This window comes from Bos javanicus, chromosome 4 (assembly GCF_032452875.1).
Source record: "Bos javanicus breed banteng chromosome 4, ARS-OSU_banteng_1.0, whole genome shotgun sequence".
NCBI classification, from domain to species: domain Eukaryota; kingdom Metazoa; phylum Chordata; class Mammalia; order Artiodactyla; family Bovidae; genus Bos; species Bos javanicus.
Window position 1 is genome coordinate 32541495 of NC_083871.1, and position 26852 is coordinate 32568346.

Genomic DNA, 26852 nt, shown 5'->3' on the forward strand with positions numbered 1-26852 from the left:
ATTCTGATACCTATATTTAGATTAAGGAGCTTTGTTACATGGTTTCTAGGCCCAAAGAGGTTTGAAGTGGCAGGTGAGCAGCAGGGGAAGATGCAAATGTCGCCAACAGCAATGGCAGAAAGACACACACTACAAGGCCAGAGCAAAAGCTAATAAGCACACCCAACAGCTGGGTGGCTTCAAGGACAGGCAAAGGAAATTCACATTCTTACAGGGATAAAATATGATCAGTCTCATAACCCGTGTTCTTTGCAGAATCCAGTGGCTTTTTATTCTACAAGTGCTCCAAGCACTAACAGAACAGAGCCCCCACCTTTTCCCTGAACACCTCCCTCAGTTTGGTGTAGCAGGTACCACTCACAACTTTATATCATAAGAAAGTCAAATAGGAAGAAAGAGATAGAAAAGCGAATTCAAGAAGGAAGATCCTAGAATGTTAATTTTATTTCACATGATTGTCTTAAATTATTATTGATAATGCAACTGAACTGAGAACTTCTTTCCAAAAAAATTCTTGTATACAGTGTCTGCTAGGCTGTGCTTATTTTCATGTTATCACTGGCCTCCTATTTCTAACCTCAGGGAAAATGCTACTCTTAAAAAGCAAATAAAAAATTACAATTTCTTAACACAATTATTTCCTAAGGACACACCTGTTCACAAAACAAATAAAAGCTGTTTAATGTCTGCACACAAACACACATACACAGCAGATTTGTGGGCAAGACAATCTGAGCTCACCACTTAATAAAGTACAGCACGGAGAATGGAAAATGTTCAGGATGAAGGAAGCCTATTCAAAATCCTCTCCTTTACATTTAAAAATAAGAAACCTTTCCCCTTCCCCAGAGTCTCAGATTTTTCTTTTGATATCTGAAAACACATGTTGACAACCCTGCCACCCAAGAAACGTCAAAGGAAATAACTCATGTACGTCTACAAAGAGAAGGAGGTCCCAGTGACAAGAGCCGGAAAGCCAGATCCAAGCTGACGAGTGGTCCCACAGGGGTCAGGCTTCACCTTAAGATTTCCCCCAATTAGCATTTAATTCACACCACTTGAGGGCAACAGAGTCTGACCGTGTCCCTTGATGCCACGCCCCCAACCATAAGGAAAGGCAGGGCACACTGTCTTACCTCAAACTGTGGGTAAGGAGGAGTTATAGCTGATGGGGGCCCTGAGGTGGGAGGTGGCATCCCAGATGTGGGTGGGAACAGACCCAAGGCGTTCAGATTTAATCCAGGAATTAGATGTGCTTGCAGCTGCAATGGTTAAAAAAAAAAAAAAAGTCCCTTCATTTTACAATTACAAGATCAAGTACAAGTGAGCATTTATATGTGATAATATCCAGATTGTGACCTCTTGTCAAGTAAAGAAAAAAATCATTTTGTGAGTTAAATTTTAAAACAAAGCAGATGTTCCATGTGATTATTCTTTGGGTTACAGGTTATGTCTGCACATAATTCTTGCTATTTTCAACTCCATGTGCTGTCTGCCTCCTCTTTGATCTGAAGGCACACTAGGTTTCTCCAAGCAGGGAACACAGCCTTCCTTGCCTTTACGAGGAGCTCTCAGTGCTCAGACATACATGTTATCTGTACGCTCTGGGCACACAGTAAAGAGACTGAGTATCCTACATGAATTGAAGAAGCAAGCAAACAAGATATGCTCATTAAAAAGCAGAACAGATAACAGATATTAAGAGATCTTTACTCCATGAAAAAAATTTGGTGGTCCTGAGTCTATAGACCTAAAACAAAATCAAGCCCTTTGGGAATCAGGTTCCATCCTCCTGTCCCTTCAGATAAACCTATCTTTGGAACAGATCCAGGAGCCAGAAATGGGATTTGGTTTTGGTTTCATTTGCCAAGGGCTGAGAAAATAAGGTGGAGACTGCAGAGTTCAAACTTGAGCATCCTCAAGCCTGTTTTTACAAGGCCTGTGTGGGTTTGGATTTACTCCCAAGTGACCCTGACACATCTGGATGAGCAGTGATCATGTGAAGGTAGGGAGGCAGTCATGTGGGGGTAAAATGATTAGCATTTAAGGCACTTCTCACAACGGCAGTACCATTTTTACACTTTCCCTTCTTTCAGGTGTAATGTTTCAGATGGCAGGCCCAACAGGAACTTTTCTTTTTTCAATCATTTACTTGAAAATTCAAGATGGACTTTTGAAATGCTACATTTTCCATACCATTCCATCCATTATGACACGGCAGCAATGCACTTTAATTACCTTACCTGCGCTACACAAGTTGTTTTGTCATTTGAAATTCTTTTATCAAGGTTTACAAGTAACTAGGTTTTAAATTTATCTTCATAACAGTAGTTTTTTATATATGTACTGTATCTATTATAATCCTAATAAGCATGCAACGTAGGCAGTAGCCCCATGTTACAGATGAGGAAACTGGTGCTCCGAGAGACCAAGTATGTCATCTAGGAGAATAAAGCTACAGCTAATAAATGGTTGAGCTAAGATTCAAACCAGTTCACACACTCTAAAGCCCACATTCCTATAATACTACAATCTCCCTCAAATTCACACTGTATGGGAGAGATTAGCCTTTTTTAGGGAGGCATTAGCCTTACCTCACAAGTAAGGAAGCTAAGGCGCAAAGTTGGCTAAAATCACAACAGATGGCCAAGCCTGAGGTCCAAGTCTGTGTCTGCCCAACTATCCCAGGGCACTCACCCTGGTGCTCAAAGTCCATCAGAAACCACATCTAACAATGACGCCATTAAAGAAACCAATGTTAAGGCAACTGAAAACATCTTTGAACTGTTCATCAAAACAAAGACATTTCCTTCATAAGAAAACTAACATTCATAGAAGCAATATCGTTTTCGTAAGACTCCCTGATTTTCTTCATTATCTCTTCCTCAGCTTTGGCACATGTTTCCACGTTGCCTTTCACCGTAATGGTGCGCTCCGGATTGTACAGTGTCAGCTCCTGCAATCTGCAGATTGAAACAGAGAGGCAAGAAAAAGACCGGAAATTATAGGAGGGAGACAGTTAATAATAGTTCAACCACAGATGGCAATTCAAACCCAACTGTGGAGGCTGGCAATGTGTAAAAGTAGGTGGTTAGACATCATGAAAAATGAGTAAGCCCCAAAAGTTGTGAATACAAGAATTGTAAAGCTGCAGGAGAACAGAAAATACTGCCCCTCCCACCTTCTCAATAAGTATCTCTGGGTGTATGCAGTTCAATTAAGTCCATGTTTTAAACAAATTATACTTCTTGACCACTTATGGTGAGCTTTTTTCACAACTGAACAGTGAAATGTAAAGAAAATGATCCAGAGGAACCTATAGTTTTAGTGGAACCCAAGAACCAGATGAATATAACCTTTAATAAGTGCATTTCTAGTCTGCACTGACCAGTTTGGGGTGTAATTGGCCTTGTCGTGTAACTGCATTTTTTGGGTCACCAAGCAAGGGATAAGCAAGAAAATATTCCAGAATGGCACCTAGAATTCATATGTCTAAGCTTATTTTTGTTGCTAATTTTAGAATTTAGATTGACATAGGCTTGAGGAAATAATACATATCAATCCATTTTGACTGAATTTAAAACATAGTCCCTTGATGATCATTTAGACAACTAAAAAGCTAAGATGTAACAGCAATATTCAGAAACTCCCTGCTGTTTCAGCTCCTGCAGAAGCGTCAAAATCCACTCAGATGACACTGGGACCATCTAAGTCTCAGCCATTCAACAGCCTTGAAGGGAAACCCATGGGAGGTACTTACCATGGAAACAAGACTCAGGCAACGGATGGAAAGGATATAGAATATTGGGACAGTTTCCTTTCATATTCGTAGGGTTAAAACTCTCATTTTCACTACTAGCAAAGTGTCTCAAGCTAAACATGAGCCAGATGAATGGGATGTTATTCGTTCACTTCTTCCCATACTTGTTAAAATATAAACATCTACACAATGAAGATGCTTCGTCTCAGACCCCGTAAACAAGTTATGTCTCCTCTTCAGGCTCAACCCTCTCTCCGCTGACAAGCATTTTCTATTACAGCTTTTAAAAGAGCTGCTTCCAGAATAGCCTTTATGATGTATTTTTTCTCCTCTTAAAACCTTCCCCTTTCTGAGCATAAAATTCAAGACAGGGTAGGATCACTTGTTCTTTTTACTGTTCTGCAGTTTTTCCTTTCTCACCAACCGGGACTCTCCCCCTTCCGTTCCACCCCCACTTCTACGAAAACTCCCTGCTCCATGAACATACTGCCCCAGTCTTTCTCTACTATTCTTCATTAGTTCGTCAGTCTCTCTCCCCCTCAACTTTTTAGGGTGCCCTGAAGGAAATAAGTCACCCTCAGAAGAGAAAGGCCTTTCCATGTAATTTCAGAGCATTCATGGACTGTACGCATGGGAACCAGCCTCCAAGATCCCCACTCCCCAGTGACCGACCTCCCACACTGACTGAAGCTGACTTGCGTCAACAACCATAGAAAAAATGGTCAAGAGAGTGACTTCTGAGACTATGTTACAAAAGACACAGCTGCTTCCATCTTGCTGTCTCTTAGGTTGTTCACTGTGAGGGAAGAGAGCTGCTGTGACTTGAAGATGCCCCCACACAGCCCTGTGGAGGCGCTGAGCTGAGGCCACATTCTAAGAGCAGCCATCAGCTTGGCAGCAACATCAAGAGACCCCCAAAGCAGGACTACCCAGTCATGCTGTGCTCCTGAATGCCTGCTCCACAGAAACCAGGTGAGCAAGAAATATTTGCCCTTGTCTTTAGTGGCCAATGTTGGGGTAATCTGTTATACAGTGATGGATAATATGCAGGGTTATACATTCCGGCTTTCAGAGCAGATGCCAGAAAACCCCAGTAAGACTTCAGTGAGGAAATACACATGTTGGGTATTAGCGTGTCCTGCCTTTGTAGTGGGAACAGAGGACGCTTTCACCGTGGGTGACAGACAGACAGCAGGCAGGACAGAATGGGTTTGAGAACTGAAGTATAAGCAGGGTGGGACAGGCCAGCTCCAAGAGTTGTAATCCGCTTAATACATAACCTATGGCTCGGAAATGGCATTTTTGAAAGTTTTCTAATTCAAAAGAAAGCAAGGGGGCACTTACGGAGATATTGTGATTTTAGTGTCAGTGTCCTGCTCAATTTTTTTAAGATTCCGTCCTTCCTTACCAATGAGACGTCCTACAAAATTATTATGGGCTAAAATCTTCAAAGGAATCTCTTCTGTGCTGTAAAGAAAAATAAAATAAAAAGGCCATCAAATCAGAGTAAGTATACCTATTCTAGGGTAAAAGGACAATATTCATTCATTAAACATTGACTTCCTGCCTTCCGTAGGGGAAGCATTCTGCCAGGTACACGTAAAGCTTGCTGACCATTAGCCCACATTCTAGCAAAGCATGAAGAGAGGGGGATGAAAAAACACTGGCAAGTATTTGGATAAGAGTTAATTTTTAAAAGTCTTCTTTTATTCATCTCAGGGAATGTCTTCCAATAATGGATTCTAGTTAGCTCTTTAAAAACACCTTACTCAAACTCATATTCTGAAACCCCCAATACCAGAATACCACGTACATCACGAAACAGGACAGTTTTAGAATAATGTTTAAATACCCACCTGGAGACAAAACGCATGATTTATAGAGGGAGACAGAAGAAACTCAACAGGGCTACACTTTGGAGGGAAGAGTGTAAGAGTAGGAGAGGGGGCTTTCACTTTGCACCTTTCTGACTTTCCAAGTCAGGGACATAGCACTGTGTCAACATGTCATTGGGGTCATCTAAGTGGTGGGCTTTTCCTTCACTTTTCTCTATTCTAAAAAGGAATTTTAATCTTATAACAAAGCAACATATAACACCTTCTAATTAAAATATATGTAATGTACTTCAAAGGTCCCTCCAATTAAATGCCGGTCGTTAGGCCCCCAGGCCAGGACCAGCGTCCTCCTCTGGACCCTCCCTTCAGCACACCCCTGTGCTAGATGCCTCAGGCAGCAGAGAACCAGCCTCTGCTCAAGGCTCCCACGAACAAGAGATTTAGAGCTTCAACTGGAAACACCTAATCAACAGCCAGTTTCCCACGACACAAGACTGGGGACTTCCCAGCTCCGTTCTCCCTGCTCCCGGCTGGCAGACGCAGGCCGAGCTCCAACGAGCTCCAAGTAGAGGAGTGAGGGTTTGGGGTCCCTGCTTTGGGTAAATCCCAGGGGTGCTTCTTGGACCGTAGGTGAGCTTCCTATGACCCCAACTGCCTTCTTTTTACAGCTGGACCTTTCACATTAACACCACTCGCAACATAGCCAAACATGAATGAAAACGAAGCGTTTAAAAGACTTACGCTCTATAACCACCAAAACAGCAGTGCCAACCCTCTGTCGCTCTTCGGGACAGCGTTTCCCTTTGTCTGCTGGCAATTCCCAAAAATTATGTCAAAGAATCCCCAAAATAAGACCGCATAAATATCAACCTCCCCACCAGTTAATCCTCCTTACTCACAATTTTATATCTTGAGCTTCTTTATGCATAATCTCCAGAATAGATTTACAAGCTGCAGAGGTGCCCTCAGGGGTAGAGAGGATAGTAATTGACTTCTCAGCGGCACCTGCATTCTCCTTCCGATGGACATCAATTCTTAGGGTGGGCACAAGGGGAGAGGGAAACAAGAGCTGTAAGCGTGTATTCACAACACTCTGTCATCACCACCTATAAAGTCACAACACTTCTGGGCAGAGTGGGTGACTCACTTTCCTCAAAAGCAAGTCTTGATAAGCTGTCATCATGGATGAGGCCAAGGTTAATTCCAAGGATATTCCACTCTCTCTGCTCATGCAGGGGCATCTCCTTATTCTGCCCTAGCTGCACGTACTTAATTTTAAGTGCCACAGGTCAAACATCTCACACCCAAGAGTCTGGGTTCAAACAAAAGGCTTTCTTCCACTCAAAAAACAAGGGAGCCTGGAACACAAGACAAGTGGACTGGAGCTGGAACCCTGCAAGTCGGGGGTTACTGACTCCACTGACGCAGCGTGGCCACTGCCCGTCACAGTGGGATTTCACTCCCCGGTCTCCTCTTGCCGGGTTCTTTCTCCATGCTGCCTTCCCGATCAGGGCAAAGTCTATAACAAACAGGGACAGGAGTGGAACCCAAAGAGAGGGCGGCGGTTCTTTACCAAAAAAGGCAAATGGCCGCTAAACACGCCATGATCTTCAATCTCACTGGTCCTTATGACAAGGTGCCGTTCTCTGCCAGACCTGCACAGATGCAATTCAGTACTGGCAAGAGGATGGATATCTGGGACACGCACATCTCTGGCGTGGTGCAGAGTACACAACAATCTGCTGGACTGCTTATGATCTTTTGACCCAAGAATTCTACTTCTTGTAATATCTCCTACAGATGCAGTCTCACACGTGGGCTAAGAGTGGTGTTTCTCACCCTCCGGCAGTATCGGCATTTGGGGTCAGACTAGTTCTTTGATGTGGAAGCCAGTCTGTGCGTTGCAGGATGTTGAACATCTCTGGCTTCTGCCCCGTAGACAGCAGTAGCACCCCCGCCCCCATCTAGGTGTGACAACCGAAACTGTCTCCAAACACCGACAGATGTCTGCTGGGGAAAACATCACCATGGGGGGAAGCCACTGGTGCGAGCACGTGCACCGCTGCGCTGTTTGTAATAGAAGGAAAACTGAACTATCTTGGAAATACCAATCAGGAAGAAACGGTTAAATAACATATCCGTATCACACAGCTGTTCATAAATGTGGTAACATTACAGATGCCAACAAAGCAAAAGGTCCTTGATCTTATGTGAAAAAAACAACACACTACACACCATGATATGAATTCCCTTTTAAAGTTACATGTGTTAGTAGATACGAGGAACAAGTCTTATAAAGACATATTCCCAGCTCAACAGTGGTCACCTTGGGGGTTAGACAGAGATTAACTCTTTTATTGAACGACCACTACATTTTGCCAATAAAATCAAGGCTTGGATTTCATTTTCCCAAATGCCTAATTGAAAACCCAAGATTTATCTCAGAATTAAAACCTATAGCTAAAAATAAGGGCAATGTAGAAGTGAAACAAATAAGGAATATCTAGAAATAACCAATAAAAAGAGTATCTCATGTAACAGCTCTGATCTCAGGAACCCTCTCCAGTCACTGGTTTCCACCTCCGATCACTCTAAGTACTGCTTCTCTTCCAGTAGCTGACGTGCTCATCTCCCTCCTCCGGTTTATTTGCACCTGCTCACTGTGCTAAGGATTACTAAACTCTGATCCTCTGAGAGTAAGGAATGTTGCTTTACAGATTAGGGCAGCCCTGTGAGGCTATTCCAGAAGCAGAGCATCTGATAATGACTAGTTTCAATGGCAAGAGTTAATTAAATCTGTTGGCAGAGCTGCAAACGAATCATCGAATACAACTATCGCTTTCCTTCCCTCTCCATCCTCCATCTTCCTGCTTAAATAAAACAGTTTCATTTAAATCACAGAAGCTCTTTTCTCTGACAAGGAAATGAGCAGCTTTAAAAGGAACAACTTTCATCTGCCATGTGATGAGGAAGGGAAACGACCGAATAGTTTCTGCAGGTAACGGAATCAACGCAAGAGAGACGCTCTTGATAAGGGAATTAAAGAGAAGCTCTTGTATTAAAATGAGGCAAATCTGAGATGGAAACTGACTGGGCTATGGTTCAGGTGGCGTCCCTGCCCTCTAACATGATGAAGTCAAGGCCACCGACTTTGCACAAAGGTAGCCAGCACTCTGCATCTGCCCCACTCCCAAGTGTGGCGAGGCAGGGCCAGGCGCCACTCCTCCGGGGGAGTGAGCGCATGACCACCGCCAGACAAGGTTCGCTTTGCTTCTACATGAGAAACGGGCCCGCCACCTGAAGGCTGGCATGGGGCCTGTGATCAGCGTGGACAACCTCTTAAGCCTGTTGGAACAAACACAGCACCATAGGTGTACTTTCTGAAAAAGACTCTGCTTAACTCCTTGGACCACACAAAATAATTTTTCTCACTAAATTTAAAAAGCAAAATGATCCACAGCCATCCCTGTAGCTGGCCCAAGGCCATCTCCCTGCTCTTCTGTATAGAATGACTCGAGAGGTGTGTACACACTCCCTCTTCTCTCTAGTACACCCACAGTTCTTCAGGAAATATGGTGGCAACTGTCCCAGAGATGTACCTGGTAGCAATTTACACAACGAAGGGCAAGGACAGAGTTCATCATCAAGTTGCTTTGGGTCAAATTCGTCACATACAGCATCACAGGATGGTTATTAAAGCAAAACCACGAACATATAATCACTGGAGCTCCAAAACTGAGACAGTGCCTTAGATATACTTTAACAGAATTAAACATAATTCACATGCAGTTATTTCACTCATTTGACAAAAATGAGAGCCATCAACAGGCCCAGTGTTGGGACTACAGTGGTAAATAAAAACAAATAGCTCCTGCTTTCTACTCCTAAAAAGTTAGCTCCAGTATTTGATGGAGAATCTTCTAATTCCCAAAATCTGCAAATTAAAACTATCAAACAACATCCTAAAGAAAGAACCATTCTGACTACATGGCTTAAACACAGGATAACTACAGATCATAAACTGAATTATTCTTCATTGAACTAAAGCAAAACTGAAAAACTCTTCTGTGTTGGACCCAGAAAATTACTTCTAAAAGCACAGAAGGCAGGTACCAGTGGAGGTTGGGGAGGAGGTGGGGGGAGCAGAGAACCACCTAGAGGTCAGGGCCTCCCCCATCAGGAGTATCATTTGTTTTCCATTCATGTGTGAAAATCTAAAGTTCTCTTTGAGATTAAGGTTCAGCCCCAGGTTTTTATAAAATGAGCACTAAAGATATCAAATCACAAGGTTTTTCCAGATTCCCAAGTAGCATACAAGAAGGGATCATAACCATGTCAGGAGGACATGAAGTAGCAAGCAACATACCCTGTTATGAAGATTCAAACACCCACCGTACCCCAGGAAATACTCACTTAGACTGGGTCTGTTTGGTGATATTCCGAATGGTGGCGCCTTCTTTTCCTATAATGGCTCCAACGAACTGGGTGGGAACCAGCAGGCGCAGAGGCAAGTCGCACGGCTTCTGCTTGGACACTGACCCTGGAGACCCCTGCCTTGAGGAGCCCCTCTGCCCAAACCCACGCCGGCCACGGGGCTGCTGGGAGGGGCTCTGCTGGGCCGCCATCTCATCGGGGATGTAGGCCACTCTCAGTGTGAAGTTCTCCAGCTGGAACCCATTCAGCTTGTCTAAAGCTCTGAAAGTCAACAAGGAGCAGGGGGTGGGAACAGCAATCAGGCTGAGTAACAGCAATACCACCTCTTCCACTCAGGATTCCTGGCTGTAAAGCTCATGAATAAAGCCCCTGAACAGATAGCAAATCCAGAACACACCTAATACTCCCCGCCCACATTCCCTTTGAAAGACATATGGGGAAAATAGGTTTCCAAGGGAACATATTAGCCATTTACCAGTAAAGTGGAAAAAAAACATTTTGTCAAACTCTTAACTGGGGACTTCCCTGGTAGTCCCGTGGTTAGGACTTGGTGCGCTCACTGCTGAGATCTGGGTTCAATCCCTGGGCGGGCAAGTAAGATCCCAGAAGATACAGTGTGGCCAGAAAAAACCCAAGCAAACAAAAAACACTTACTAAGCTATTCACCATTAAGTCAATAACAGCATATGAGGACCCCCACAGGTCAGAAGAGGGGGCTCTCCTTCTGGCTAGTCTTTCCAAATCAGAATAGAAAAGATGTGACAATACACACCTCCCTTGCTTTAACGACTTAAAAACAAATATTTAAAGCACTTTCAGAATCAAAGGACAAAAATCTCTGAGCCACTCACTGGAGGAAGTAGAATTTAATACTCATGTTACTTACCACTATAAAATCACTCGATACCTATTATGAGCCTGTTCTTGAGGGAAAAAAGCAATCCACGACCTTGCGGAGTTTATGGTGTGATTTGAGGCAGGGAGACGGGGGTGGCGGTGGACCAGAGGGAAGAGCGAAAACCCTCCTCCCTATCACCCATCCATCCGTGTACCCACGCATCGACTTCGAGAGGGGCTTTACTTCTTCTTTTTTTTTCCATTTTAGAGGCTTGTTATGGAAAAGTACGGCAATTAAAAGATGCTTGCTTGCTCCCTGGAAGAAAAGCTATGACCAACCTAAACAGCATATTAAAAAGTAGAGACACTACTCTGCCAACAAAGGCGGATCCAGTCAAAACTATGGTTTTTCCAGCGGTCATGTATGGATGTGAGAGTTAGACTATAAAGAAGGCTGAGGGCCGAAGAATTGATGATTTTGAATTGTGGTGTTGGAGAAGACTCTTTGAGAGTCCTTTGGAGAGCACAGAGATCAAACAGACCAGTCAATCCTAAAGGAAATCAATGCTGAATATTCATTGGAAAGACTGATGCTGAAGCTGAAACTCCAAAACTTTGGCCACCTGATGCGAAAAACTGACTCATTTGAAAAGATCCTGATGATGGGAAAGATTGGGGGCAGGAGGAGAAGGGGACAACAGAGGATGAGATGGTTGGATGGCATCACCGACTCGATGGGCATGAGTTTGAGCAGGCTTCAGGAATTGGTGATGGACAGGGAGGCTTGGCGTGCTGTAGTCCATGGGGTCACAAAGAGTTGGATACGACTGAGCGAGTGAACTGAACTATGGAAAAGTACCCAATCTTAAGCAAACATTTCACTGAGTTTTCTCACAGTGAGCATGCATCTCCAGATTCAGAGCTAGGACACCCCAGTGTCCCAGAAGCCCCGCCAGGACCTCCTTCCAATGACTGCCCCTTCCCTCGGCTCCTCACACCATAGAAGGAGTCTGCCTGTTTACATTTCTATGTAAATACCATGTCTGGCATCTTTAACTTATCATTTATGAGAAAAGTGTGTAAGATTCCTAAGTTTATAAGATAAATTGGTGTGTTCTAGCTTACCTACATATTTTAAATGCAAAGAACTCAATAAAAGTTGACAGAAGATACTGCCATATAGACATCACCCTAATAATACACACTCCCAGTGCACAACAAAATTAAAAAAAGACCTCATGCCTTCTCCAGGGCTGCTCAGAACCTTTGCTCAGATGGTACCCCAGTGGACCCTGAGTTCGACCCAGGCAAGGAGAGAAGAACAGGCGTAAAATGATCTGTCTGGTTGCTCAGAATGATCGTTTGTGGTTCACGTACTGCTTTCTTTATCTGGAGATTTTTCCATTTCAAAAGGAAAGAGAATAGGCCCAGCACCAAAAAGGGTAACAGAACCATGAAACTGCATGGCAGATGTAGAAAACCAGACCAGACCCACCAGTGTCCTCAGGACTCAGAACTCTGCCCTTTCACGCGTCAGGGGCCTGCTCATCACTGTCCTACAGCTCCGTGCACACGAATTGACTCTTTAAAAGATCCCAGTCATACAGACTAACAAAGTATCAAAACATTTCTGTCACCATTACTTCCAAAACCCTTCCCAGAGTAACTGTTAACTGTGATAACTTCTGCAAATGGACCAGTTCTTTCCATCTGTTCACATAGGTGTGTAAGTGTTCAGTACCTTCTTAAAAAAGTGTAGCTGAGATCATGATATACATAGTCTTGTGATTTGTTGTTTTTCCAAATACAATATATCTTGGGATATTTCCATGTGAGTTCTTTTCCCGTGTATGTATGTGTGTGTAACTGAATCACTTTGCTGTACAGCAGAAATTAACAAGACACTATAAATCAACTATACTTCAATTAAAAAAAAAAAATAGCTAAAGATGGCATTCTTTTCATAAGCTTCATAGGTGATAGCAGACACACAGAAAAACTTATTTTACCAATGCCCTGATACAAGAACCCTCAGTTAACACATTTTTCCTGCCTTCTTCCCTCTCCTTTTTTCCTAAAGAATATATGGATTAAGGGCCCTAAAGTATTTTGGCTATTTCTAAAGGAAGACAACAGCTAGAAATTTTATTAACATCAATGATGTACGTTTACTACAGAAAGTTTGGAATTACAGATGTTTCAACAAATGAGATAAAGCTTTTCAAAGCCCAAGAGAAACCTATCCCTGAAGGTTCTTTCAGAGACAAGAAGAGAGCTGCATGCAATGAAGGGCTCAACTCGACCTGGGACATAAAAGGCAACAGTTCACAGTAACATCCTTCCCCACTCTAAAACTGAGCACTTCAGAAGAGAGTGAGTGACTCTGCAATTAAGTCAGTAATGTTACTTTAAAAAAAGAAGTTGGGGGCGGGGGAGCCCTTCCCTGGTGGCTCAGAAAGTCAAGAAACAGCCTGCAATGCAGGAGATGTGGGTTCCATCCCTGGGTCAGGAAGATCCCCTGGAGAAGGAAATGGCAACCCTCTCCAGTATTCTTGCCTGGAGAATTCCATGGACACAGGAGCTTGGCAGGCTACAGTCCATGTTACTAAAAAGTTAATTAGCTTCTTTCCTGATTAAGAGACATATACAGACAGACAGATATCCTTCTCCATGGAAATAAATAGAGATAAACACGTAAGTCACCAGATGCTTCTGTGTATCCAAATACAGTCACGTGTGTTCCGAGAAACAACTCTCAACTTGGAATAAACTATAACTACAACTTCCCAACTTCACTGTTCTGCTTTAAGATTTCTTTGAGGGGAAAAGAAAAGATGCTCTCCATCGGGAGGCCAGGCGGCACAGTGCTCCAGGACCCAGTGCCGTCTGGGCCCCAGAGACTCCAAACTCAGGTTGTTCCCGTCAGAGAACAGACAGCCTGCCCTGTGTATGCCCACTGCTGGCTGCCAGGGCTCCTGACCCCTCACCACACAGCACTCCACACCTGGACACAGCTGAAGGTACAGGAGTGAATAAACTGCCAGCAATGACTGTCTCATGACTGAACACTGTACACTGATGAATTTTAAGTCCACCACTGTAACCTCTCCGTGCTACGTTATCTAGTGGTCTGCTGAGTTCAGGGGAAAACATTCTAGTATTTTCACCAACCTTACTGTACATGCAAGATACCTGATCAAAAATTGTCATCTAATTATTCAAAACATATGCATTCAGTTCAGCAGAACTCAAGGATGTTTATCCCACATGTGTATTACTCAGAATGCTGTTTCCCATCATTACTTGATTGCTCTGCTGTGATTTTCAGTCAATCAGAAGATGGTGAGTAGTATTTTTTGTTTTGCTTTGTTTTGGCTGCCCTGGGTTCAAAGCTAGGCCTCTAGCATTGGAAGCACAGAGTCCCAACCACTGGACCACCAGGAAGTTCCCACCCATGAGCAGTTCTGCTGGCTGGTAGCACTTAATCGCATTGCTAAGTTTATTGGGGTAGATCACAGGGTAGGACTGAAAGGGCCTTGCGAGAACGAATAAGTAGTTTATCTCAAGATTAGAGAGTAAGAAGAACAGAGTCTCATAGAAGTTAAATGTATCCAATGGTACACACATATAGAGCTGAGTAGTGAATGAGAGACTAGAATTCTAAACCAGCTTGAACAGTAAGTAGCCAAAGAACCTTGGAAAGGTTGTTTTGTGATTTGGTATTAGCCTCCTCACCTGAAAAACTATAAACGACCAGATTTATGGTCTTTCAACTCTATAAATTCCATGTCTAAAATCTTTTCCTTCTTCCTAGATCTCACTGCTGGGTATCATGTAGGTCCTAACAAAATGAGGCTTAGCCATCATTGAAAAGTCACATCATTCCATTTTCTCCTTGTACCAAGAGTAAGAGGTTGAGACATACAATTCAGCAATAATTACCAAAAGCCTGGTAATACCACTGCAGGGAGGCATCTTAAGGAAACAATGAAAGACTTCATTACCAAACTAGTTCTAATGGCAAAAAACTGCAAACAACCTAGATGCCCACCAGAGGACTAGCTACACAGACTGTGGTAGGGATGCCATACCAGAGACAGACTACTAATAGTATAAATACAGCTAACGGAAAGACAGCCTGCACAATTCTACAGAATGATCTTTGGCATTTTAAAAGCTGTAATGATGACCTATATGGGAAAAAATCTAAAGACTGGATATATGTATATGCATAACTGATTCCCTGGTAGCTACCAGCTACTAACTCAGCTGGCAAAGAATCCACCTGCAATGTAGGAGACCCTGGTTTGATTCCTGGCTTGGGAAGATCCACTGGAGAAGGAATAGGCTACCCACTCCAGTATTCTTGGGCTTCCCTGGTGGCTCAGCTGGTAAAGAAGATGCCTGCAATGCGGGAGACCTGGGTTAGATCCCTGGGTTGGGAAGATTCCCTGGAGAAGGGAACGGCTACCCACTCCAATATTCTGGCCCGGAAAAGTCCATAGACTGTACAGTCCATGCAGATGCAGAGTCAGACATGACTGAGAGACTTCCGCTCACTCACTCATAACTGATTAACTTTGCTGTATAGCAGCAACACAACATCATAAATCAACTATACTCCAATAAAAATCAACTGTAAATAATAAATAGTAAGTTGTAATGCATGAGACAAAGTGTACTGAACTTGATGTCAAATTTCACACTGGTTATCTCTGAATGGCAAAAAAAGGCAAAAAACTTCTTTGTCTTGCTACTTAATCTATTGTTCCTTTTTTTAGAATAAATCTTCCATTTACATAATTTTCAAAGTTTAAGAGTCAACATCCTCCCCTTAGCCATCAGCCAAGTTGTTTCTAACACTTCTGTGTGTACTTTATACAAATCTTCAGGCTGATATAAAAAGATCTGCAATAATAGCTGCAGTATATAAACTTCATTTCTATTCCACAACAAAAAAATACACACCAGAAATAAGAATCCCTGGACAACACAGGTTCTATTGTATAACACAGGGAACTATATTCAATGTCCTGGGATAAACCATAATGGAAAATACAAAAAAGAATGTGTGTGTGTCTACACACACATATATATACATGCTAAGTTGCTTCAGTCATGTCCAACTCTTTATGACCCAGTGGACTGTAGCCCACCAGGTTCCTCTGTCCATGTGATTTCCCAGACAAGAATACGGGAGTGGGTTGCCATTCCCTTCTCCAAGGGATCTTCCAGGCCCATGGATCAAACCCTCATCTCCTGCAGCTCCTGCATAGTACGCAGATTCTTTATCACTGAGCCACTGCAGATAACTCAGTGCATTATATATAATACACACATACATATGTATGCGTAACTGAATCACTTTGTTGTACAGAAGAAATTAACACAGCATTGTTAACTGTATCAATTTTTAAAAATAAAATGCCAAATTTATCTTTAGAAAAACCTTCAGTTCAGTTCAGTTGCTCAGTCATGTCCGACTCTTTGCGACCCCATGAATTGCAGCACACCAGGCTTCCCTGTCCTGTCCATCACCAACTCCCGGAGTTCACTCAAACTCACGTCCATCAAGTCGGTGATGCCATCCAGCCATCTCATCCTCTGTCGTCCCCTTCTCCTCCTGCCCCCAATCCCTCCCAGCATCAGAGTCTTTTCCAATGAGTCAACTCTTCGCATGAGGTGGCCAAAGCACTGGAGTGTCAGCTTTAGCACTATTTCTTCCAAAGAAATCCCAGGGCTGATCTCCTTCAGAATGGACTGGTTGGATCTCCTTGCAGTCCAAGGGACTCTCAAGAGTCTTCTCCAACACCACAGTTCAAAAGCATCAATTCTTTGGAGCTCAGCTTTCTTCACAGTCCAACTCTCACATCCATACATGACTACTGGAAAAACCATAGCCTTGACTAGACGGATCATGGAAAAAGCAAGAGAGTTCTAGAAAAATATCTACTTCTGCTTTATTGACTATGTCAAAGTCTTTGACTGTGTGGACCACAACAAACTCAGGGAAATTCTTAAAGAGATGGGAATACCACCTGACCTGCCTCTTGAGAAATCTGTATATATGTCAGGAAGCAAGTTAGAACTGGACATGGAACAACAGACTGGTTCCAAATAGGGAAAGGAGTACATCAAGGCTGTATATTGTCACCCTGCTTATTTAATTTATATGCAGAGTACATCATGAGAAACGCTGGGCTGGAGGAAGCACAAGCTGGAATCAAGATTGCCAGGAGAAATATCAATAACCTCAGATATGTAGATGACACCACTCTTATGGCAGAAAGTGAAGAAGAACTAAAGAGCCTCTTGATGAAAGTGAAAGAGGAGAGTGAAAAAGTTGGCTTAAAACTCAACATTCAGAAAACAAAGATCATGGCATCTGGTCCCATCACTTCATGGGAAATAGATGGGTAAACAGTGTCAGACTTTATTTTTGGGGCTCCAAAATCACTGAGATGGTGACTACAGCCATGAAATTAAAAGATGCTTACTCCTTGGAAGAAAAGTTATTACCAACCTAGAAAGCATATTAAAAAGGAGAGACATTACTTTGCCAACAAAGGTCCGTCTGTCTAGTTAAGGCTATGGTTTTTCCAGTGGTCATATATGGATGTGAGAGTTGGACTGTGAATAAAGCTGAGCGCTGAAGAATTGATGCTTTTGAACTGTGGTGTTGGAGAAGACTCTTGAGAGTCCCTTGGACTGCAAGGAGATCCAACCAGTCCATCCTAAAGGAGATCAGTCCTGAATATTCATTGGAAGGACTGATGCTGAAGCTGAAACTCCCATACTTTGGCCACCTGATGTGAAGAACTGGCTTATTTGAAAAGACCCTGATGCTGGGAAAGATTGATGGCAGGAGAAGAAAGGGACGACAGAGGATGAGATGGTTGGATGGCATCACCGACTCAATGGACGTAAGTTTGAGTGAACTCTGGGAGTTGGCGATGGACAGGGAGGCCTGGCGTGCTGCAGTCCACGGGGTCGCAAAGAGCTCGACACGACTGAGGGACTGGACTGAACTGACCTAGATAATAAACAGCCCTAAATACATAAAGAAAAGAAAAGAAATAGTAACTCTAAAATAAAAAAATAACTAATATGTATAAATTCTGAAGGGTTATTTCTTTGTCACCCATGACAAATCTTCCAGTGAATTAGAGTCTTTGTTATCTGAGCATCCCTAGAAGATGGAAGGAATAGGGTACCCATGAGATCCAAGTCTGTCTTGCTTCCAGGAACAAGAAACACTAAATACATATTCCTGATTTAAATAAGTTTTCATTATTTTTACTCATTTATTATTCTAAGACATTAGTAATTTGAGGCTTGTGGTTAAAACAAATATATTATTTCCTAGTACTATTAGCACTGCTAACTTTTGATTTTTTTCTTAGCCACAAGATGGCAGGAGTTTCCAGGTTAAATTCTGTCCTATAGACATAGCCTTATTGAGGAATCCTCTTAGAAGTGTCATTCATTACCAAAAAAAAAGAAGTGTGTCACTCATAAAGCTTTAAGTAAAAAGAGGCTTTTGAACTAGGTCTCTAACTCCTGAGGGTTATAATAATCCCAGTTATTATCTGAAATGAAGCATCCTGTACAATAACAGGGCATTCTCTACAGCAGTGAAAAATACTGGGAAAACGTTTAATAGCTATTGCCTTACTACCTTTGCATCTCACAGACAGGATTATATTAAGGAACATTAACTTGAGCAGAGTCACAGCTAGAAAAGTGTCACAAGGAGTCCATTCCATGGAACCAGACTCTGGAAATGAACCCTCTTAGTCTCCACACTCTACTCACACCTGCGCAAGCACATCCCAGTTACAGAGACGCCTATGTTAACACACGCTAAAGACGTCAACTGAGAATGTCAACTCAGCCCTTATCACCTAGAGAAGTAAGCTTTGGATGGCTGCCATGGGAAAGGCAGGAAGAAATCATGCCAGCTTAGCTTAGGCAGCAGACAGTCTTGGTGGAGCCCAGAGAACAGGCTCGCTGGGCTCAGCAGACAAGTCCCGAATGGATCAGCCTTCCCCTGCGCAAGGCACGACTAGCTGCTCTGTGCGTGCCCAGGACCAATGGGTTATTTACTGGGCGCCAGGCCATTTGGTAAGACCACTGTCTATATATGTGGGCATATATACACAAACATATTCGTCTCTTGTCAGCCCTCATTTTGTAGCTGAGAAAAGACACTCAGAGAGGTTAAGGTTACAGTCAGAGCTGCCTGACCTCAGAGTCCATGCTTTTTCCACTTTATCAAATGCCTTTCAAATACAATTAATTCTCCTTTAAAAATGATAGTGCACTTCCTATCTTTAAAAAAAAATTTACTAGAGAACTAATAGCTTTCATAACACTGTCCACAAAACTATTTGTCCATTCTGTTAACGTCCTATGAATACTCACTTATTGTCTAATTCTCTTTGATCTTTGAAATTCTTCAGGTGGAGAAAACCCAGGATTCTTAGAAGGAAAATTCAACTTGGACAAGAATTAAATCAAGTAATCCCTCTCCAAATATTCTCCCACCACCAGGGGCACACCCTTGAGGACAGAAACTTTGCCTTTATTCACTGGCAACCTTTGGTCAACAGCTGACACTCAATGAATGGTAATGGACTGGCTACCAGAATAAAGGACATGATGACCTTCCCTCCTGGAGATGCCCAGCTCATTTATTTAGATGCTATAGTTACGTCAACCACAAACTCCTAACAGTCTTTTCCTCCCTCATGTGATCCACAGGATCCTGACAATCTCTAACAATCATTACAAAGTACTTTTAGAATTAAATCATCTCCATATTTGCTAGGCATGTCTTCTGCCTTGATGGGCAGTCTGCCCCGTGCCTATACACCTAATGCTTCGGAATTTTTCTAAGGGGGGTAGGGGTGCTAAGTGTCAACCTGTCCCCATCCAAGTTCACTTTAAATCTCTTCAAAGCTATGTAAAGCTATGTAGGTATTCTCCAACAGACGTTCTCCCATATGGCTAAATAACTGTTACACTAAGCATTTCCCTCTTTACCAAGCTAGCCTCAGATAATAAATCATCAAGTAAGGCAATTGGGACTGGCCTCCGACAACCCTCAAATATCCTTGGGTTTATCATGGCATCCCTTATTTTCCATCTACCAGAGAGCTGGCTCTGTCAAGTACTTAGCAGAGCTCTTTACACAAACTGAATCGTGTAAATGAATGGAGCACCTGTCTTTCTCCCTGCACACTTTTACCCTCACTCTACTTCAGATATAAAATGTGAAATTTTCCTGTTGTTCCTCTCATACCATGATTAAAGAATAAACTCTGTGAGAAATCAGTTTATTTTACAACTCATACTACAATTCTATGTCTCCATATAAACTGTTGAGGCTTCCCAGGTGGCTCAGTGGTAAAGAATCTGCTTGCCAATGCAGGAGACTCCAGAGACACAGGTTCAATCCCTGAGTCAGGAAGATCCCCTGGAGCGGGAAATGGCTACCCACTCCAGTATTCTTGCCTGAAAAACCCCATGGTCAGAGGAGCCTGGTGTGCTACAGTCCATGGGGTCGCAAAGAGTTGGACACGACTAAGTGACTAAGCACATAAACTGCTAACATTTATGATAAATAAATGAAAGATACAAAGAGAAGGAACATTTGAATATTTTAAAATCTGTTAAAGAGTCTCTACAGACATGGAGACTGGACTTGTAGCTGCTAAGGGTGGGGTAGGGATGGACCAGGAATTGGGGGTTGGCAGATGCCAACTGTTACATTGAGAATGGGCAAACAAGGTTCTCCTGTTTGGCACAGGGAACTATATTCAGTCTCCTCAGATAAATCATAATGGAAAAGAATACTGAAAAAAGAATGCATATACGTGCACAACTGAGTCACTCTGCTATAAAGCGGAGTTAGCACAACACTACTAATCAACTATACTTCAATTTAAAAAAAATTTTTAATATACAGTGTAAGTCTCAAAGTGTTAAAAGTGAATCTTGAGTCTGGCTTCTGAGAAAATGCGAAATTAACATGATTAGATACTACTTTTTACTCACTTGACAGGCCAGGTTTGATAAAGCCCTGTGTTAGTGAAAGTTAAGGAGAAATGGACACTCTCGTAGTGCTGGGGGAAATTTAAACTCATTTAAGATCTAGAAAGGATAACTCATCAATATCCAACAAAAAAGGCACATCCTTCTTGACTTAGCAAATTTACTTCTAAGAATTTAACCTATGACTGTACTTATACACTTGAAAAATGACTGCAAAAGGGGTTCACTACATCTTTGTTCACAACTGCAAGAGACTTAGAAATCTAATTTGAGACTAAGACATTCCACATCTATACAACCAAATTCTATGCAACTATAAGAGAGATGTTATATACGTTTAAAACCCTCAAATGCTATGGTATCATCTGTGTAAAACAGGAGGAAGAACACACAGATGTTCTAGTCTTCTATATGGTTATCTCCGAGGAAGCAAAGGCAAGTGGTCGGGGAACAACACTGGAGGGAAGATATGCAGCATACGCATCTAGACTTTAAAAATTCCGAACCATGTAAATATTACTGACTTTTAAAAACAAAAGTTCCCCTTGTGTTATGCAGATTTCCATCTCTTTCCCCAGCCCTATCTTCCTTCTCATTGGCCCTCCATGGGCGAGTGCTGCCTTTGGTAACCTAGCTCTTTCCCACTCGTGCCCCTGGTTCTGCCCATCCCCTTTAGGGCTCAGGGTCAGTCAGCACGGCCCTTGCTCCCCCATAGAGAGGACAGGCTGGCTCCGCCTGAACACTGAGCGCGACCCGGCACCGCGGGCGCATCCCTCCGCGTCTGTGTTCTGAGCAGCCCAGTCAGAAGCAGTATTTGCGGGCACCTCATTTCTTCTCTCCAGTGGTCAGTTCGTTAGATTATTCCCAAGCCAACAGAATTATCTTTTCCTAGGGGAAATTTTTTGATCTGTGAAATTTTGCCTGTCTGTTGCACTGGAATATTTTTTTTCCACCAAATTACATTAGTGCCATGCCTACACACTTCTAAATGACATCTGGTAATCATGAGAAAAATAAGTAACAGGTAAACTTAACATTTAACACTGGTGTTGGTTTAACACATGATCAACTTACCAGCTTTGTGTATAACAGCAGGAATGTATGTATCATACCAATAATAAGGGGAAAAAAGGTCTATTAATGTAATTTGGCAATGATATCCACGTGCAGAACACTTTGCAAACAGGATATAATTCAGCATCATAAAATAACTATTACTGGCATTAACATTATATTGAAAATGTAATAAAACTTTAACCGATGTAGATTCTTAACAGACGTTCAAACTTACAAAGATTTGCAAGGTCAAACTTCGCAAAATAAAGTTGTCTGCTACCCACTAGCCCAAAATAAAAGTACTATATTCAACCTTGTTATTACATAGAGATTAGAAGTTTCAAACTGCTTACTGTCTGGCTTGCTCCTTATTGGAATAGGTTACGTTGACAACAGCAGTTTCCGAGTCAGTGTTCACTACAGGAAGAAAAAAAAGAAGAGGGAAAAGAAGTTAGTTTTCTTTCTACTTTCTTCCTTTTACAAATTTGAAAGCAATTGAGAAGACATGTACCTTGCTCACAGCTCTCCACCACTCCATACTGGACTAGTAAACTATCCAGCACCTATCAGGAGGGGGAGACAAAATTATAAGTTTTCAGTTTCCTGTGTTATCAGCAAGGGCAGGAGAAGGTTTTTAAGTAATTGTGATGGAAATGAGCCCCCCAAAATTAACTGGGGTTTGGGAATACAGAAGTGCGAGAAGGGCCCCAGAGAGAGCATCTGGTGGGTTTTCACTCCTGCCTCTCTGGAGGTCCTTGACTTCAAGTTGATCTAACCAAGATGTACGGATGTGAGAGTTGACCGTAAAGGAGGCTGAGCATTGAAAACTTGATGCTTTTGAATTCTGGTTGCTGGAGGAGACTCTTGAGAGTCCCTTAGACTGCAAGGAGATCCAACCAGTCAATCCTAATGGAAATCAACCCTGAACATTCATTGAAAGGACTGATGGTGAAGCTGAAGCTTCGATATTTTGGCCACCTGATGTGAAGAGCCAACTCACTGGAAAAGACCTTGATGCTGGGAAAGATTGAAGGCAAAAGGAGAAGGGGACGACAGAGGATGAGATGGTTGGATAGCATCACCGAGTCAATGCACAGGAGTCTGAGCTAACTCCAGGAGATAGAAGGACAAGGAAGCCTGGTGTGCTGAGGTTCAAGGGGTTGCAGAGTCGGCCATGGCTCAGCAACTGAACAACAACAAAAGGCCCAGAAAGCCAGTGTGCAGAGCTACAGCCGTCTGTTCTGAGGCCGGAGGACAAAGACGCGTGTGTTTCTCACACACACCACCACCACAGTCACACTTTCTCCTTGCAGAGGAGAAGGGCCCAAGTTAAGGCTTATTTCTTAAGATTTTCCTTTTTAAAGAACTTCCTTTTACAACTTAAAGGATATATCAGAACAGACCACTCTCAAGGCAGGCTAGCAAAATGAAGAAAGATATCCTGCCTGGAATCTTGAACTAAAGACTAATCTGAGTGGTTTATCAATTCCTGAACAGTAGAAAATATAAAAAGAAGTGCATCTATACTAAGAGTCTTCTAAGCCTAGAATGGGTTGGGAAAAAGTACAACTGGACACTGTCTTTCCTGTAGCAGCATTATTACACATGCATGATGACGTAACAAAAGGCTGTGAAAACAGTCACTAAATTTTATCATACTATAAACTGCAGGCATACCTCATCAGTATAAACCAAATTCAACTATCTTTTGCTCCTAAGAACTGTTAACAAGTTTTTCTTGAAAAGTAAAACCAACTAAGCTTCTATTAGTTTATAGTAAAGCACTTACTCATCAATTTTATTGCAAAATTTGAAGGACAGCCCTTGAAAATGTTTTCTGGCCCCCCCAGGACACAGTAAACCATCAAGAAACACACTGAGTAAGTTTTAATGGCAATTTCCTACTAAATTTTAAGCAATTTCTTCTAAAGGAATGTTTATCTTACATGGTACATTTCAAGCTTTTACTTTGTCTCCTAAGTGCAGATTGAAATCTACAGCAAGGTTTGTCTGGAGATGAACTTTTAATAGTTTTTCCATTTTAAATAAGGTTAACCCCTATTTGTGAATGGAACTGTTAGTTTTCACAGGTAAGCTTTGACATGGTGAATTTCCTGTGGGTGAGGTCTAGAAGCACAATGATCTTTGTCTCAAATTACAGCTACTGTTTAAATCATAAAGCTTCATTTGTTTGGTTTTTTGTTTTTAACTCATAACACTTAACTGACTACCTAAAATTTAATTTCTCTGTCTCAGTCACCAGAAAGCATGCTCAGTGTGAATGGGAATGTCTTTTGTTTGTTGTACTATCCCCAGTACCTAAAAAAGACATTCAAATAGTTCATAAATGAAGTGACTAGTTCTCAGGAGGAAATACTAGTATAACTTAATAGGAACAGTATTCTGATAACAGTGTTTACCTGTTCTAGAGATAAGTTTGCTATGCACGTAATGTTGGATGAGACATAATTTTTAATAAGGGCCAAAGAACAGGAAACCTTCCATAATGCCATGAAATAGGTAATATACAAGACGTAATACCTTAAAAAAAAAAAAAAAAAAAAACTTTAAACAGAAATCTACTTATATTTTTTAAACTACAAAAATTTTTAATAATACCAATAAATGGTTTTCTGTGTCACTTAACAGAATTCTTAAAAAATATTTAACTCATTCCAATTTAAATAATTAAAACATCAGGGAAGACATCTGCCATTTAAAATTTAGCTTTTAAATGAAAGTCACTCTAATAGTAGAGCTTTAAGGCTTCCCTGGTGGCTCAGATAGTAAAGCATCTGTCTGCAATGCAGAAGACCCGGGTTCGATCCCTGGGTTGGGAAGATCCCCTGGAGAAGGAAATGGCAGCCCATTCCAGTATTCTTGCCTGGAAAATCCCATGGATGGCGGAGCCTGGTAGGCTACAGTCCATGGGGCTGCAAAGAGCCGGACACGACTGAGAGACTTCACTTCACTTCAAGACAACTTGGGTATCTTGAGGGGCAGGGGTACTGAGGCGGCTAGAGATGGTGGAAGAGGCATGTAGAAAATAGGGGGTAAGTGCTAATTTAGTACGATAATTTAAATAAACATCATTAATTTTCCCTAAAGGCAATTTTTTCACTAAATACAGTAGTCGACACATAATTTAGCTTATACTACATTAACTTTTACTATTAAGAGAAATCACCATGAAAGTTAAATGCTCATGACTTATAAACAACGCTGACTAAACCTGCAACAATGCTCATGAAACTCATGTCTCCAAAAGGCCCGCTGGCAAAGTGATGTATGTATATATACACTGATATATGTACACACACAAACAGTATGTATTTATGTGTGAATATACATACAAACATAAATAAATACAAGTAAGTTTTTAACTAAAATTGAGGAAATGTCCAAGTTTTTCACTGCATATATTATATAAAGTTTAGTATATTCAAAACAAAATTGCTTCTAAGATTTACTCACCTTATTCCTAAGTCACGATAAATGCTACTGGTTGTCAACTATCCCATGTGTAAAATCTCTAGGAATTAGAAACTATAGCCCTTATACGTTAAAAATGGTAAATTTTTATCATATGTAAAAAATTTTTATTGTATGTAAACCTGACTCTAAAACCAGAAGAAAAAAAAAAACTATAACTCTAAAAAAGTCAAGCATCAATCTTGGTACACAGATGAGAACAATTTAACAACACAACCTAGGCGGTTTTGACCTAGACATATATGGATGCCAACTCAAAGCTTTATGGGGGTGATCACAACTGAGAGATGGGAGAAGTCTGCCTACTGTCGGTAACCTCGTCAGATTCACAAATCCCAGAAGGGTTTTCCAACCCCTAAATGACTGAGCAATGCCATGGTAACCAGTTCTAAATCTACCAGGTAGGCACCCAGACATGCTACAGGACTACTCAATTCTATCACGACACTGCAACCCACGGAACTCTCACAGAATAAACACAACTTCCACTTGATTAGTTCTAACGTTGTGACTCACCCTGCATTCACTAGGAAGAAGGACAAAGGTTCGTAGTATCTGACACAGAAACCATCCACCCCTAGGTTCTTGTCTCCTCTCCGCTCCTAGAACATCTTATATTTTCCATCTCTCCCATCTAGCTCCGGAGAAGGCAATGGCACCCCACTCCAGTACTCTTGCCTGGAAAACCCCATGGACAGAGGAGCCTGGTGGGCTGCCATCTATGGGGTCGCACAGAGTCGGACACGACTGAAGTGACTTAGCAGCAGCAGCAGCCATCTAGCTCAGCCACTAAATGTTTTCTTTTAAACACCCTTGTGTAGAAGTTAAAAACAAAAATTCTTGCACTGCTCATTTCCAACATTTTCTTGAATCTCTTAAACCCCAATTCTTATTTCTAAATACATTTATTTTACTCAAACCCGAAAGGAAATATTTCTCTATGACGGGAGAGTTTAAATTCCTGGAGGAAAAAGAAAGTATTGAAGTAAATTAAAGCCTCATAGGAAATGTCTTGGTCAAATTCTTCCTTTTTATACATTTAGGACTTAAAAATCCCAAATGTTCAACGTTATTTTAAAATATTCATCCAAATGTAGAAAACAGCAAGGAAAGAATAACAGGATAACTGCAAAGATCATTGCTTGCCATCAGAGAGCAGTAAGAATTAAACTTATAACAGACTGAAGTGGAAGCAATGTAAGTGTGCATCAGCTGATGAATGGATAAACAGATTGTGGAACAGCTACTCAATGAAATTTCATTCGGCCATAAAAAGGAATGAAGAACTGACATGTCTCTACAACGTGAATGAACCTTGGAAAACTTTGGCTTCTTTCACTTAACATAAGGTTTGCAAGGTTCATCCACGCTGTAGAGATATG

At 41.9% G+C, this 26852-nt stretch overlaps 1 protein-coding gene across 2 annotated transcripts in view; it reads right to left on the reverse strand.

Moving 5' to 3' along the window:
- The window catches only part of IGF2BP3 (insulin like growth factor 2 mRNA binding protein 3), a 145011-nt gene that overhangs the window by 16341 nt on the left and 101818 nt on the right, over positions 1 to 26852 (reverse strand). For both annotated transcript variants that reach the window (XM_061413705.1, XM_061413704.1), the window contains exons 4-10: positions 22490 to 22541; positions 22332 to 22395; positions 10009 to 10290; positions 6495 to 6629; positions 5105 to 5227; positions 2828 to 2963; positions 1137 to 1262 (exon numbers count right to left, since the gene is read on the reverse strand). In XM_061413705.1, coding sequence (XP_061269689.1) covers positions 1137 to 1262; positions 2828 to 2963; positions 5105 to 5227; positions 6495 to 6629; positions 10009 to 10290; positions 22332 to 22395; positions 22490 to 22541 — 918 coding nt within the window. The remainder of the gene's footprint in view (positions 1 to 1136; positions 1263 to 2827; positions 2964 to 5104; positions 5228 to 6494; positions 6630 to 10008; positions 10291 to 22331; positions 22396 to 22489; positions 22542 to 26852) is intronic.